This window comes from Orbilia oligospora (genome assembly GCF_000225545.1).
Source record: "Orbilia oligospora ATCC 24927 unplaced genomic scaffold scaffold00076, whole genome shotgun sequence".
In the NCBI taxonomy this organism is placed as follows: Eukaryota; Fungi; Ascomycota; class Orbiliomycetes; order Orbiliales; family Orbiliaceae; genus Orbilia; species Orbilia oligospora.
Genome location: NW_011645633.1, coordinates 1047446 through 1063519, shown reverse-complemented (window position 1 = coordinate 1063519; position 16074 = coordinate 1047446). Strand labels below are relative to the sequence as shown.

Sequence of the window (16074 nt, the reverse complement as noted above, 5' to 3'; positions counted from 1 at the left end):
ATGTCCGACGAAGAAGGAAACAAAGGGCGCCAGAGCAAGGAAGAACGTGCAGCCATGAAGAACGCAGCTCGATCGCAACGGAGTGCCAAAGCTAGAGCGCTGCTGGCAAACCTCATCCGTAAGTCTATCTTCTAAAAAGAAAAGAAAAAGAAAAAGGCCCTGCTTGTCCTTTTGTCGGAGTAATTTTGTTTATATATTTGTCATGGCCAGAGAAGCCGAGATGGATGCTGACAGCAATAACACCCAATTCAGACGAACAACACAAAATCGATATCGAACCCTCCAAGATCACAAGCACAAAATACGTTCGCGAGCTGGGCTTGAAATTCGTTACTGCTGACGAGCAGACATACCCGTGGCCGTACATATCGACATCTCAAATCAGTAGCCAGGACCTGGCACAGCTTGAGACTGCAATTGCCAGTTCAAAAGTCTCAGCAGTTAAGGTGTGTACCCACATCGGCCTAGCCCGTATTCAGTATTCCTTTGCTATCACGGCAGCTGCCTGGACATTATCACCACATACTAGTTGATGTCTATTATTATATTCCTCGGACTAGCCGTGATTGAACGAAAAGAGGAGAAGAACAATAGAGAAAACGCCATAAGCTGACACGAACTTCATAGGATGACATGTACAACACCGCCGCGCAGTTCCGTTCACGCTCGTCCATATCAACACCATCACGACCCAACCTAAGTCCGACTAGTAGCTTCTCCTTTACAAATCCTCACGACCCACACGGAAACCCTCCCCCGGACGGTTACAGGATTGCACCTCCGTCTTTGCCGCCACTCCAGACTCAGGCCCCACCTCCTCCTAGCCCGCATTCCCACTCGAGACTCAATTCCCTGGCGGAAGCGAGTTCTGCTCAAGCATCAGCAACCTCGGCGCATCCTTCTTCTGCCAACCCTGGGCATCATTGGGCCGGAGCGGCAGCTGCAGTTTCAACATCAACACACATTAGCTCTCCACCCGAAGCGCCACCTGCGGGTTCCGTGTCACAGAATTTGGTAAATGAGGCTAGGAGCGCCACCGTTTTCGCCTCATCAAATCCCAGAAAGAGAATGTATCCGTTCGACTCGCTGGATTCCCATGTGGAAGAAGACTTCGTGAGGATAAAAATACCCAGGAACAGCATAAAAGACATCATAGAAGCAGAAACTTCAGCTTATTTGGTTCAGATAAGGGAGCTTGAATCACGAGTAGCCGACCTGGAACGGGACGCTGACCGGCAAAATAAAGAAACACACCGGTTACGGAACGAGAATGAGAGGCTACGCAAGGACCTATCACTGCAAGGCGGTGACGAGATGGAAAGATTAAGGATAGAAAACGAGCGTCTCAAGGTCCTAGGGCGTAAATTGTTCGAGTAACAGGAGACAGAATGTTTCCCATATCTAACCAACACGCATTTCATTTGTCAAGATTGTTATAACTCCGTTTTTACTATACAGGATTCTTCGCAAATTCTCTTCTCTTCTTTAACAACGTTGACCGTCCTAGTTTATCTAGTATACCCTTTTATCAGCAGCTTTTGTTTCCTTTGTCTTTATCACGGCTTCCTTCCTCGTTACCGAACGCGACCTCCTTTGCGAACATTTACGACAACTGCCTTTTCTTTCTCGAAAACAACTCCGGGGTTTTTGGAGTATGCGTTTCTTTATATTTCGATTCGATAACACCTTTTTTTTCTTCCAAATTTTTTATATTTTCAATTTGGCAATCGGCGGTATATTTTCGAACATCACGAATTTATTGCATGCTTCTCTATCATGAATAAGATACACATTTAAATATTTTAGCCAGCCCTTCTTCTTCTTCTTCTTCTTCTTCTACTTCTCACCAATTCTTCCAACCCTTTTTAACCCAAAATGTATTTAACTATCTTGTCACTTCTCCTTCTTCTTCTGCACATACATTTCTACCTTCTTCGATTCTTCATTTACCTATTATCTTTTGATCACTTTTTTCATCCCAATTTTTCAATTTCCAAATTTCAATTCTTTTCGATACCCTCTGACACTTACACTCTAGTTAGCTCAGTGGCAAGGAATTACGACATGTATTACCCTATCTTTATTTCTTTTTTTCCCTTTTCTTCGTATGCCTCATAGAAGATCCATCGCATCACGTACATAAAAAGTGGCTACGGAAAGAAAGGGAAAAGAAACACCCATCGATTCATAATACAAAAAAAGATGGGAAACCAAAATAGAACAATGCCCCTCCATGGGCTCCAGATCCAAAGACCTAGACCAAATCCACATAACCGCCACACCCGTGGGGAGGTGGAGCCTATCGTAGAAGCCCATACCGCGGAGAATCCTCATTGGCTGCCTCTTCTTCTTCTTCTGTTTTTTTTTTTGGTTCGATCCAGATGCCACTCAAAAGCCGCTCCCTTGCATTCTTAGACACTGAGCTTTACCCGCCACAACATGTGGACAAGTATCTGCTTAAAGATCTTCTTCATATCGAAGGCTTGAACTAGTGGGAAAGGGAAAGAGAAACAACATTTTTCAATGCAAGGTCCGAGTTATGAGAGATAAACCGTAAGAATGTGCAGTTACCAAATTCTTTAGCCCTTATGTCCACGAAGCAAGCCTATCGACAGAAAAGATAAGCGGTCATGCGCCACAGCGTTGACGTTGCTTGCCACTGTAGATTTTAGTCCTAACTGTCTGAATTGATTTTCCTTTTTTCCTTTTTTCCTTTTTTTTTTTTTTTTTTTTTGTGTGACTTAAGCTGCCTCTAGTTTATGGAACGGGGAAACTTTAAAAAATGGTTAACAAAGCGCTCTCTGTCTCGTCCTCCCTGTGCGGTGGCAAAAATATGTGATGGCTGGTATAGACGCCAGGGGATGGGGGAAAGGAAAAGGTTTTGCGGGTTTCATGTGAATGTCGAGAGAGGCGTTCTGTGGCACATGAGTCGTCTGGAAAATGTAGTGCAATCAATATACCTACAGGTATGTCGGTAGAAGAATTCGAATAGATTGGAGTGTTTCCCATTTCAACTGCCATGGCCATGGGGGCCTTCCTTGCCAGCTATCTAGCGAGCGAGCGAGCGAGTTCCGGGTTATCGCGTAGTTGACCTTGCGAGCTGGCTTGTATGGATCGTCTGTCCGTGTACACATGTCTGATATGCAGAAGACGGAACATTCCATGTCGATAGAATACTTCATTATAGTTGTGATGTATAAACTCCCTTCCCTTGTGTGTTTCTGTTCCCCTTCGTTATGCGCATGACAGGTCATATGAACATGTAATGTACGTACGTACGGTTTGTTCAATCTATCGAATCACGAATTGATCGTATTTTGTTTGATATCATGACCATTCCATCCTCGCATCCTCGAGAGAGTCCCCCCCTGCGGCTAACGGCCTCGGAATTATGAACAAAAAACAAAATTCGTGAAGAGAGTTCAAAACCCGGTTTCGAATACTCCACAATGCAAGGGTTGACCAAGAAGGCCCCTCGGCATGAACAAAAAAACGATGAGGGGTTGATGGATTGGAAAAAAAAACAGAGTTTTTTGGGGGGTTTGTTTTAATAATGTGTGTGCCCTGTATGTAGAACATGCATAATGTCTCTCGCTATCGTCAACGAGAGACTTATTCCGAGTCGCTCGAAATTTCACCTCGTAGTTCGAGCTATGTATGCGTGTGTGCCGTTTTTCTGTGGGCCCTGCAAGGTAGGAGCTAGAAATCACAGCATTGCTACATACATATATCCGGAGTGATACTGGTGTTTCGATTGGGCAATTAATTGGCTTAGATGTGTGAAGCTTGAAAGGGTATGGCTACCTCTTAGCTATAGAGCTCTAAAGCTAGCCACTTGACCTAAGAAACTTTGAATGCAAGTTGCAACATCACATCATCATATTGCAGGTTACGACGTATATTAGTACGTACCCGGCGGTAATGTTCACTAACAAGTTTTTCATCTCAATCGATGACTCTTGTAAAATCACGAAAGACAAGCTTAAGACATATGCCAAAACTAAACTCATGCAGATATGTCTGTCTATCAGGAACTAGAGCAGAAAAAACTTGGAGCTGCAAGCCGGCCTGACGGCTTGGGACAATCGACGCGGGTTGGTGCGACGTCAACGTGGTAGTTTAGCCGCAAAAGACGGCCATCTGGGAGGAATGTAAGCTAAGCAGGTCCCGAGCGATGCAGGAAACCTGCTTTTTTCTTCAACATCAACGAAGATCGCAACGCAAAGGAGAGTCCCCTTTCCCAACCATGTGGAGTTTAGTAGGACGTGCACCGCGTGGGCATCGAGTAAGAATACTTCTTGTCGAATCAATAGCGAAGTACGAGGCCGCACGACGAACATCACTGCCTCATGGGGAAACATATGCCCCAGCGAAGAGATACCAGCAGGAGGCGAGGAACCAGAAGGTGGGATGGGATTAGCTTTTTCGGCAACGTAAGCCTTTCGCCGACTGGATCAGGTTTCATTCTAGAATGCCAGCCTGCAGGTAGTACTAGCCCGTCGATCTATTACTTCATCCCGTAATTGTCGAAAAAGCCTCGTGGGATGCATCTTCAGATCTAGGCAATATTGAGCTCAAGAGGGGAAAGTAAAAATAGACGTGTATAGATTCGTGATAGTCAAGTCCATGGAAAGAATGGATGATAAAAGATCGTTCGCTTGGTATGAGACTAATCGACTTGTCGGAGACTCCGGTAGCATATACCGGAGATATCGATGCGGCACAAATGCCGGAAAGAGTCTGGATGCGAGGCAAGGGATGCGGCATGAGGCATGCGCATGTGAGGAATGTGTTGAGATGCGGTCGACTTAACCCCATACGTTATGATAGCCGTCGAGACCGACGTCTCAGCCACCATCGTGCTTCAATCTCGGATATAACAGCAAATATGTAGAGCCTCCGCAGGGAGTCGAAGATATATGGATGAATGAGACAGTCTCTGAGACAATTCGCATCTTCGGACTAGCTCGGGGCCACGAAATAGACGGAAATCTGTCTGCATGCATGCATTTTGCTCCATGGCATATCAAGGGCTATAGTAATCCTATCTGGCTGCATGCATTGGACTGTTATTTGGTTAAACAGCAAACCAAGCGGGAACTCGATCGATCTGATCGATATGCCGCTCCTTGTTGCCTGTTGCCTTGTGATCAGAATCAAATCAAAGACAGGAACCACTTCGCAGGCCGCGTCCCAAATTAGGCAGGCTGAAACTTACTAGATGCATGGTTTGGTCAAGACGCCATACCGCGGCTCATCTAACAGCCGAGCCAAGTACCCAAGGTAGATACCATTTAGCTGATGTATTAAGCACGAAACGTTGTGAATGTCGTTATCCTCCAGGGTTCAATCGATACTGCTGATAATAACGACTCGGCGTTATATGTCGAGGATTGCAGGTTCGATAAAGAATTGATCCGTTGGGACAAATACCTGTACAAGGCTGCTGCGTGTTGTTGTTGTTGGCTTGCCGATGTGTGTTGCACGAGGTCAGGGGGTTGCCAAGACAATTCTAGCGAACATTCGAATCTTCCCCGGCTTCCTATTGGCCACAACTGCAACATCCAACACGCCCAACTCACTCCGGCCACCCGTAAATCCCCCCCACAAAAAAAAAAAAACGAAAGAAAAAAGTAGTTGGCCTGGCCGCATTGTTAGTAGTTGGTCTCTCAAATATTACCTGACCCGATGGTAATGATTGCGAGTCTCAGATGGTCAGATACATACAAAGCATTTTGGGCGGGTCTCGGACGAAAAAGTTTCACCGTGACAGCATGCACAGCGCTATTCGTTGTCGGGATGCTTTTCCCGTAGCTGCCGTCCTGCGCTCGTATGCATATTTCCGTCTAATTACGAATATTACCTAGGAGCTAGCATGCCCCGTAGCTATTTCCCCGGATGGAGGTATTGTCAGCGCATAAAGATCACCGTTTACGGTGATAGTATGCCTATAAACCTAACATTGACTCCTTTTTCCTAATTACAACTGGGCATTGTCCCCACAAGACTCGTCTCAGCTCATGAGCTCTGCAGTGTTTAACTTTAGCCACTAACTAACTACGTGGGTCAAGTTTTTATAGTCGTGGGAAAAATACTTTTCTCAGGCCACTGCCCATTGATCCATTCACGAATTCAACGATCGCGAAGTATTTGATCTGTGCGCGCAAGGGACGTGCAGAATTTGGCTCCCGAGCCCTAGGGTCAGTGGTAGCGGACAGATAACACGCCAATCAGGTCTTCCCGATGACAACTGCGAAAAAGCTTCGTTGAGCCTATGCTCATTTAACATGTTAAAAGATTCCCAATACGGATGCATATAGCAAATGAACTTAACATGTCTTAAAGAGGTCTCGCTGGGGTACCGGTTCAGCCGTGACGGAATACAACATGAAACTTAATCTGAGAGTTTAGATAAGCCTGCGGCTGAAAGCTGGAAAATTACCGCAAACGACGAGTGCGGCAAAGCACTGTTTTCTCTCTTAATTAACATTAATATTGTAACCAACGAGTTCAGTTGATGCGGCGGCTGGGCTAGGCTAGTATATTATACTTCGACGCTATGTAGAAACTTAGTGATTCGGCGATCTTATTTTAACATTAATCCGTGCCCAAGTCTTACCAAAGCTAGTGACTGCGACCTTGTCCCGTAAATGACGAACTAGCCGACATTGCAATAGGCCGGTAGCATCTCTTACAGATATTTACCACCCATGGATCCACTGAATGCTCCATGTGATTCCCTACAATAACAGGGTCTGGGCAACCTAACCTAACCTAGCCTCGAGCCCGAATTATACGGCACAAACCTTTAAACCTTTAGTTATTCGAAGTCTATTTGTTGTATTGAATAGACCTAAGCATGTTGTAATACGATGGTAAACGGACAACATAGGTAAATATCAGACTACGTAGATCTCAGCCCATATATATACAGCGAGGAGACTAAGAAAGCAATTGGTTTTTATACTTCTATCACCCCTGCATAACGGTGATTTCTGTCGATTAATTTTTCAGTCCGCGCTCCGGATATATAGCGGAGTCTAATCTAGCCCAGGACTATCATTACGTAATTTTACCAGCTATGCTATCCGAATTCGCGAACCATATACACCTGGTTTATGAGATAAATCTATACAACTGGTGCACTTATAGGCACCACGGGCGCCACCCATTCCTTGTATTCGCCAAATTATTCACATCACAAATGTGCCAATGGCTAGACTGATAGATGGGAAAGAAAGACCTGTAGTAACTAATACTATATATCGGTTTCAAGGAAACATTCTAGGGCTGGGTTGCAGAACACCCGAGGGATGATTAAAAGGAAATATTTGAGATCAGTTCGAGATTAATCGCGGACTAGGTGTTATAAGTATATATACTAAATTTGAGGATCCAGAGTCGATGTTCGCGGATCCGGTAAATACTATATCTGAAAATAGAGATAAGCGAACCTCGCGAAGAACGTGGGTGATATACCATGGTTTTTATTCAGATATTTGGACGGGGTAGATCAATATCTGTACCACGGTAACTTTGTACAGGATTTTACCGTTCGATGTAAACACCAGCCAGTACCTTGTCTCGTAAATCCGATGTCGCGACCCGGGAACCCGCCGGAGTTGTTCACTGACGTGAGATGCCATTGAACTTGTTGATGTCTAGAATACACTAGATCTATAGATATCGCCGGCGCAGACTGACGGTAATTCTTTGGTATACGAATTTGTCTATAGATCTATGCAAATAAAAGCCATGCTAGAGTATATCTGGGCTTATTTGAGCAACCCACTTGAGGCACTGAATGACTATACGCATGTCTCCCGCACCAGGAGTGGTATAGGTGCAGTTAACGTTCTTTGCACGTAATCGGGTCAAGGTGTAAGAGAAATCCATAATTTAGTCAAGCGCATATCCTTATGGGTAATCCACTCTAGAGCTTGCCGAAGTGAGATATTGTGTAGAAGGGTCGGTTCGAGGTAGTCTCGTGGTCCGAGGTACTACCAGCTCCCCGCAAGGAGTTTTAGAGAATATTCAGTCCATTATTAATGTTAATATTGGCTCTTTGGCTACCTACGGCGACGCTTGAATCTAGCTGTCGACTGTATACGTCCAAATTGCAATCGCAAGTCGGATTGTTACCATCCTAGTTGCTAATACCATGATACTGCTGCTATTAGCGAGCACACTAACAGATCTAGTTATATAACCTCCTGCAGGCTGACCCACAGGCCTGCCTATGTGTTTTTCTAAAACCTGCTTCTGGACCGATTGTGAGCCTGCTTGCGAGCTTATGGATAGATTGCTTACATACGGGTTAATTTTGTCTCGTCGCCAGACTCGTCAACTGTGTGAGAAGTCTGGCGACGAGACAAGGGTTAATCAAAGAACCATAATCTTGGACCTGCAATTAGATCAATAAGCCGTCGTAAATCTGTCAACAAGTTATGATGTGAACAAGCTATATGTAGGCTAGTAGGTGGGCCGATATGTAAACTTATCACCAAACCTGCCTGTAGGTCGGTAAGAAGGCTTGTATATAAGCTTATAGCTAAAACTATACACAAGTTTGTGGGGGGCCGTAGATAGGCTTGTAGGTCAGTACGTAGGCGCCCAGTTCACAAATATACAACTAGCTCTATAGGAAAGCTTAAAACTTCAAATTGAATGATGTTTAGAATTTACTTGGAATTTTTTAGAGGGGTTTTAGTCTCGAAGCTAAAATCTCGTCACCAGTCAAAAGACAGTTTTGGCAAAACAAGGCTCCTTTAGTAGTCTCGGGACCTCTTTTAGATAATATCTGTTCATAAAGCTTCTCTAAATATTAACTTGACTAGGACCCCGCTCCACGGTTGAGCTCTTGAGAGATAGCATCCTATATTTCCAATTGTTTGGTAGAAAATTGCATTTCGTGAGGGTTATCTAAAAGGAATTGGCGTTTTTGGTTGTTTCGTAGATGTAAACCAGCCTACTCCAACCTTGCCTCAGTCTCTAGTAAATTTAAAGATAGTTTGATTCTGCGGCTTCAATATAATTAAAAATAGCCCTACTTTTGTGACGTCTGGGAACGAGACCAGCCCTACTGTAAACCAACCCTTTTGTTCATGCCTTCTCTAGCACCATAAGTTCAGATCCAACTAGATTAATCGATCCCACTCTATGGCTGGTTATTCTTGAAATAAGTGTAGATTAGCCGGTGGACTGGATTCTTAGTTTTGCTTCTTGGGCTTGGGATTGGTGTATGCCGATTGTGTAATGCCTAGCGCTATAGCACTTCTGATAATATTGGGAGTTGAACAAAATTTAAACGGATTGAAAGTCATGGGACCCTTATTGGTCTTAGGGCCGGAAGCTTGCACGCCGATCAGAGGATTCTTATATATTGCGAAGCCCTTTAATATGTATGATCTAATTCAACCTCGATTTGAGGTATATCGGGATGGAGAGTTGGAATATTGCACGTGTAGCCATTTGTATCAAAGTAGCAAACTACTGTTGGTTTATATTTCCAATCCTTTCCATAAAAGATACCTCAAGGATTATCATCCCGATGAGAATAGATTCGATTTGAGTCAAGTTCGAGTTCCCATTGAATGCGTCAAATGGGTTGCATATCGATCATGTAGTCACGCCCTTAATTTCTGAAAAAAAAACCCTTTTTGCATCAGTTTGATGATATAGAAAAGGGATATATGTGTTATTTGTGAATAGCCCCCAGGTAGATTGATTTAAACCCCAAAATTACAGAAAAAGAAATCATGGGGGCATCCTATAAATTGATATATCACGTGAGGCACCATTGGTTAATTCAAGAGGTGGATTGGTAGATACCTAGACCTGTGATGATATCGATATTGTCAACATAGTTAACGGGGTAAAAAGAGCATGGAAGGCATGCAAAGTAGCTAGTAGAAAGCCTAAATGGTAATATGCCCACCACACTGCACCTGCAGCTGCCCTTATCGGGCCTTCCCACTGTTCCTGCGCCGAAGATGTGAAGAACCCACCCTTCGGGACTAGTAGTATTAAACCCTGCTATCAGCCCGATAAATACTAGTAGAGAACCTGGCAGGCCTGTGATGTATATGTATGTTCTACAATTGTTATAAAGACCCTTGTGGGCCCGGCTGGCGTAAAACGATTTGACAGCTGGCAGTATACACCACTGATCCGCGGATCGAAGCCATCAGCCCATCGCGTTGTTGTGGTATTTTGACCAGGGACAACACATTCGAGGGATGTTGATGGTTTTCGAACAAACCTCTTTGAAGACCCAGCCGCCCAGCAAATGCGCACGGTTCATATCTTGAACTTTATTTCATCGACAGAAAATCCCAGCCTCGGGGTCCAAGAAATCTAAAGATGCACGATGTAGTCGAGTCGACATACCGAAAAGGGTCTTAGTGTGGGTTCATTATGACTTAGAATATGCTAAAATAGTGGAGCATGAGAAACATGTTGGACGCAGGATGCGTACACTGTACACAGTATTCTGTTTGTAGGCTGTGTTTGCTGCCGAATCACGGGCCGGACTCTCTTGGTTAGCGGCTGAAGCCTAAGAATCTCGTCTGCAAGCCTTATTTTTAGGTGACGCGAAAGCGTCCGACTATCGACGGAGACATAGAGGTTATACGATAGGGACGCCGTAAGGAGGGGCTGGTCATGATATGAAACGGAGGGACGCGAAAATGGCACCACCGTACAATTGATATCATATCACAGACTCTTTTTTAAGCATTTCAAGAAATCAAGAGACCTGGTCTTTGCATGAATTGACGTAATTTAATCGAGCGAGCGCGGTCTCGGAATCTAGGCTGCAAGCGAGGACTTGTTATTTGTTCATGGGATTTCATTATTCATTAGAGCGATCGTAAATTGAAACAAAACCGGCCACCAAAAAGCAAATGCAAATAAACAGAACATGCCAATTCAAACAACTTCCTTCGGAATGACTGGCGATTGCGAGACTTGCATAGATTTCTCGCTCTCCGGGGTCTTCGATTTCCCTGAAGACCCCGCACTTTTGGATCCTCTTGTCGCGCCGGACGAAGAGAATGCCGATGGTAGGGTACTGAGGATCTTTGGTGCATAATGTATCGCCAATGCTCTTATCGCTGGTGCTGAAGCGCAGATCAAAGTGAGGTTTAATTCGATCCTAAGCGAGGGAAATCGAAAAAAGGTTAGAATTGGTTTCGAATTTGCCAGTGGAGATTTCCAAACTTACATTGTCCATGCATCGATCATCAATCCGGAGCTATTCTTGCCGCTGTAGTTTTGGAATTCATCGATGGCCCATATTCTGAAACCGCTAGCGACGCAGGCGCTATATTTCCAGAAATTTTAAGTCAGTAACCGCGAATTAATTTACATTGTTGACGGAGCGATGCTTACACTCCACCTAGCGAAAAGGCAATAACTGCTATAACCTTTTCCCTTGGATATAACTTCAGCTGGAAAACCATAGGCATAGGAATGATCAAGATCGCGACATCAGTCAAGATGTAGACGGCCCCGAACACCAGCATTGGGGTCCGAGAGTTGAACTTGAAAGGGCTTTGTAAGAAATGGTTCCAGAAATCAATCGGCATGAAGGCTAAGCAATGTGTAATGATGGCTGCAATCGAATTTGCGATCGTCAATGATCCTGTGGCGTAGACTGCCCATTGCACGTAGTTCAATGTTGCTACACGGTAGTAAAAGAGTAATAGAGAGATTTTGATAAGTCCCATAATAAATGGGTACATAATCGTGAGGACAAGGTAGACCTATTGGCGGGGTATCGATCGTTAGCTTAGCTATCCCAGAATCCAAAATCTTAAGATCTAGAATTGTCATACTTTGTAATTTTCCTTCATTTGGTCCCATGTTCTGTCATAGAAAGCCTGGTATGGTCCAGCTAGGAGTTCTGTTAGCCCAAAATTTTCATGAGGGTTAGACATCTGACTTACAAACTTTGCTGTGGTAGACCGACACTGCCCCATATATGATAGTCAAGCCCTATGGCTAGTCAGCGACACCGATTGATGAAATTCTGACACCAGCTCGTCGTTGACTTACAAAACCTGCAAGTGCCAACCAATCAAAAGACCGAATACCACCCGCAACTTTCTGGCGGGACCACAGTCTCAGACCAACCGCTAAGGATGTCATGACTGTGAATACACAAAAGAGAGGAACGATAATGGGGATATTCCTCGGATGAGGGAGGATGGGAAGGAGGCCAGGGAGGGCAGTGAGATAGGTAGCTATGCCATTTGGGCCTCCAAATATTTTCATGAACGGGTCTACATCTTCAGGCCGAGTACCGAAATCTTCGATTAGATTTTCTCGCGTGAGTTTGAACCCGTTGGCGTAAATATACTCGGAATAGATGTTGAAGACACGAGAGAGGACTAAGTGTGAATATTTGGGAGATGCAGCACCAATCCAAGTCGCCGCACTCAGGGCACTCTTGACGGCTTCTTCACCGGCTACGAAACCCGACATTTTAATAATTCGAGAAGGGAATCAAGACAGGGCGGATGAGTGAGGAAGAGAAAAAGATTCGAATGTGGGACCAAGAACTTCGTTTGATTCAGGTGCGCATGTGTAAATTTTATATACACTTCATACTTAAGTACTTAGTATGCATTTCAATATGTACTACACTGCCATCAGGCATTCGTGCCGACAATCAACCCTCATATGATCAGGCAAATCTTCGACCTAAATAAACTGGCGGGGATCCAGGCCTCTAATTGTGGATCTATATCTCCGTGAAAAAGAGGAAGTTCGGATGAGTTTGTTGCACACCTGCAGGAGCTAACTCCCAGCTAACGAACCTCCAAGATTGCAAGACCATGCAAGTGCCACCCTCCAACACAACCAAGTTTGGGTGGGGCCTCAGGCTAGAGCTAGTTAGTTCCTAGAATTCCTTTGCATTTAAAGAATGCAGCCGCCTCCAATTCTGTCTTTGCCTCGTTGAATTCAAAGATTCCGAATTTCCTGGGAAGCAGATCCAAAATCAACCTTCTAGCTAGCTAGCTATAGCTTCGCAAATTGTATTAGGAAAAATGAGGCAATTCAGTCCACACAACATTTTTCGCGTCTTTCTCTATCTTTCTCTCTCCTCGAGCTGTCTGGCTCTGTCTGCTAAGCAACAGTTCCAGCTCCTTTTATACCTGATGGGCCTTGCTTCGAGCCCGACAGTTAATAGGAGAGACACCGGGAGTATCAACCCGGCTGAGGGCACTTTCTGGCTTCGCGACACACCGGCGAAACAGGTTCTAGAGAAACTCAATAAGAGGCAGGAGGGACCATCCACTTGCGACTGTTATGAGCCGCTGACGGAAACATATTCTGGAACCATTACACCGACATATTTCGCATTGCCATTTCAGTCATGTGACGTCCGCGACGTCACTTCGAACCTCTGCCCTACTGATTTCGTTTGCGCATGCCAGCAAAATGGAACCAGCATGTGCCTACCGACAGCAGTGCAGACTGAGACAGAGTGCGGTACCCCATATTCCGGCCCGACGACCTTTCCCCTACGAGACTTTACTTGGGCTCTGAGCTCTCCCCTCGCCGAATTTGCCTTCCCGAGTGAACAGTGCGGAGGTTCAGTTGGAGTCATCACTACTTTAGGTAAGAGTTTCCCTCTCCAGTCTACGAACACCGAAATCTTGTATACTAACATATCCCCGAATGGAAAAGCCTGGAGAACCGAACAAACCAAGTGTCCTCGATCACAGGCATGCGTTTGTGAAAGTGCATCGTTACATGCGAAGTGTAGAGACATTGAGCTCGTCCCTCCCGGTTTGGAGGAGGGCGAGTGCCTTACTACATGCAAATATGAGTTCCGTTTAGATGTCCCTGCTCCTACTGGAACGGCGAGACTGGGTGGTCAATGCGGGGGTAGATGCTGGCCCGGGCCGAGAAACTGCCCACCAAGTGCCACTTGCTTTACGGAAACGGGACCGACACCGGGAGGGTATGCGGAGTGCGCCTTCACAAATCCTGCACGCAAGTTGAAGGTTAGACGGGACCACGAAGTCCTCGTTGGTAATCTCCCTGCAAGAGTACAGGCAATGGCAACACCCATCTACTTTTAATTTATGGTGTTTTGGGGGTTTCTTTTTGTACATTATCTAGGGATTTGTTTTATCTGCTTTCTTAATGACCGTGCCGAATATCATAATTTATTTAATGACGAGATAACTCGCGCCGGCGGGGCCGACTCCGCAGCAATTTCTTTCTTCAATAATTGAATCCGCGTTACCGCTGTGTGATAACTTCCACAGTCGGTTGCATGCCACTAGAAGCGGCCACCAGAACCGGTAAACAGATGGAAAAGGCCGATCGCGACGTTTGTCAGTCTGACAAGACAAAAGTGGAGCACAAGTGGAGAAACAGCTCCGTGGCTGAACGGAGCCTTACCAGGGACTACACGTGCCGTCAAGCTGAGTTGGTGGGGCAAGTTCTGTATGGCATAAACCACACATGGCATCTCTGCCACATTTCTACTAGATTCGGCAGGTCGAAGGGTATAACTGGCAAGAAGAGCAGTCTGACCAGGTTTTCAATCATTCTGTCATTCAGCATGATGCTAGACAGGAGTTGATGTTTTTAATAGAATCTGTTAAAATTCGGGGGGCGAGTTGGTGTGGGATTTTCGCCGGCGTTGCCTAATGCAGGTGAAATTACAGGGGCATGGTCCCAAAAAGGAAGCTTTGGACAAACGCTGCATGAGTTTGACCCTGGCCAACAAAACGTGGCTTTATTGTGACCGATGTTACACAATATTGCAGCTCGCTTCGACACGATATCGCTTCGTAGTATTCGTTTCGTGAAGGCGATTGAGTTCAGCCATGGCCTGGCCTCAAGCGCCTCCTCATTTTATCATATCATTTTTGACTTAATTATCATTAATTATCACAAGCCCAATGAAAATTTCATAGCCAAGTTTTTGATGGCAAAATTTTGGAGGAGGTCAAGGATCTTGCACCTCGGCCTACTATAGCTACCTTGTTCTCGCGACGGATTAATAAGCTTTATTATAGCGGCAAGGAATACTGCGATGTTCTAGTTCTAGTTCAAAAGGCCATGTTTTTCCATGCTTGTTGCTCAACTTTGCAAATTCTGTTATTTTGTATATGGATATGGAAATTAATTAAAGATCGCCAGTTTGCATGGCGCTATTCCAGAGACGCTCACTCTGGAAATACTGGTGGGCTGGCCATGGTCCGCTGGTTGGCCGGTTGTACTAGCCTGCCATCTATCTCGTGCTGGCATGTTTTAAGCTTCCTAAGCCCTCGGGCATGCGCAACAAAAGTATGACCGATGGTTAGCCCATCTAGCCATTCTTTGGGCATTCCATGCAAGGTCCTTTGAATTTCATTGTCCGCTGGAAGGCCATCTCGACTAGTGAAGCGCTATACCAAGCCTTAGTGTGTTCTCATGGCAGTAGAAGCGTATAATATGAGACTTTAATGTATATTTGAACGGGCCGTTTAATAATAAGGTTGTTGTTCCTGGCGGTCATTTGATATCGTGCAGACCAAGCCTCGGGGTTTATGTAAAAAAAAAGGAATATCCCCCCCCCAATAGACTTGATTGCAAAAAGGCGTTTTTATGCGTTTCAAGTTCATATACATAAAAAAAACCAGGCAATCTGGCCCTTTTTACACTATATATTCATAGATCTGGCCCTCGTAGGCACCTCCCACATTGATGTATCTCGAGGAAAGTAGAAGAGGCGGGAATATAGAAGGTATGGGCCCTCAATTACGCTCAGTTATCTAAATTAATCGAATATAAGCGAAATCGTAGTGTGTCCGATGCAGGGTCAAAAGGAGTTTCAGATATATACGTCGATCTAAATATATGGGATGGGGGAAACGCCGATCCTGTGCAAATTGGCAAGCACCACACTTCGCAGTAAATGTACCTAACTTCGACGGTTCTCCGGAATTGATCTACAAATCGAATTTTTAAGGGATATGCCTACCCGAGAAGGAATTTCCTTTGCATAAACTTGGTAGTTTTCATGGAGGGAAGGAGGTTTGCCCTATATTATATGCCCCATTAAGTGGG

General features: G+C 45.0%; 3 protein-coding genes across 3 annotated transcripts; 2 read left to right on the top strand and 1 right to left on the bottom strand.

The window, feature by feature from the left end:
- Window positions 1-1377, top strand: AOL_s00076g287 (uncharacterized protein; the record flags this gene model as incomplete). Its single annotated transcript, XM_011122840.1, has 3 exons — window positions 1-118; window positions 253-446; window positions 628-1377. 3 exons carry the CDS (start codon window positions 1-3, stop codon window positions 1375-1377), a joined length of 1062 nt encoding a protein of 353 aa, XP_011121142.1.
- Window positions 1378-10929: 9552 nt separating this feature from the next.
- AOL_s00076g286 (uncharacterized protein) lies at window positions 10930-12486 on the bottom strand (the record flags this gene model as incomplete). The annotated part of the gene is made up of 6 exons (XM_011122839.1): window positions 10930-11155; window positions 11225-11323; window positions 11392-11765; window positions 11838-11896; window positions 11949-11997; window positions 12058-12486. 6 exons carry the CDS (start codon window positions 12484-12486, stop codon window positions 10930-10932), a joined length of 1236 nt encoding a protein of 411 aa, XP_011121141.1.
- A 677-nt stretch (window positions 12487-13163) lies between these two features.
- AOL_s00076g285 (uncharacterized protein) lies at window positions 13164-14093 on the top strand (the record flags this gene model as incomplete). The annotated part of the gene is made up of 2 exons (XM_011122838.1): window positions 13164-13626; window positions 13696-14093. 2 exons carry the CDS (start codon window positions 13164-13166, stop codon window positions 14091-14093), a joined length of 861 nt encoding a protein of 286 aa, XP_011121140.1.
- Window positions 14094-16074: the final 1981 nt, after the last annotated feature.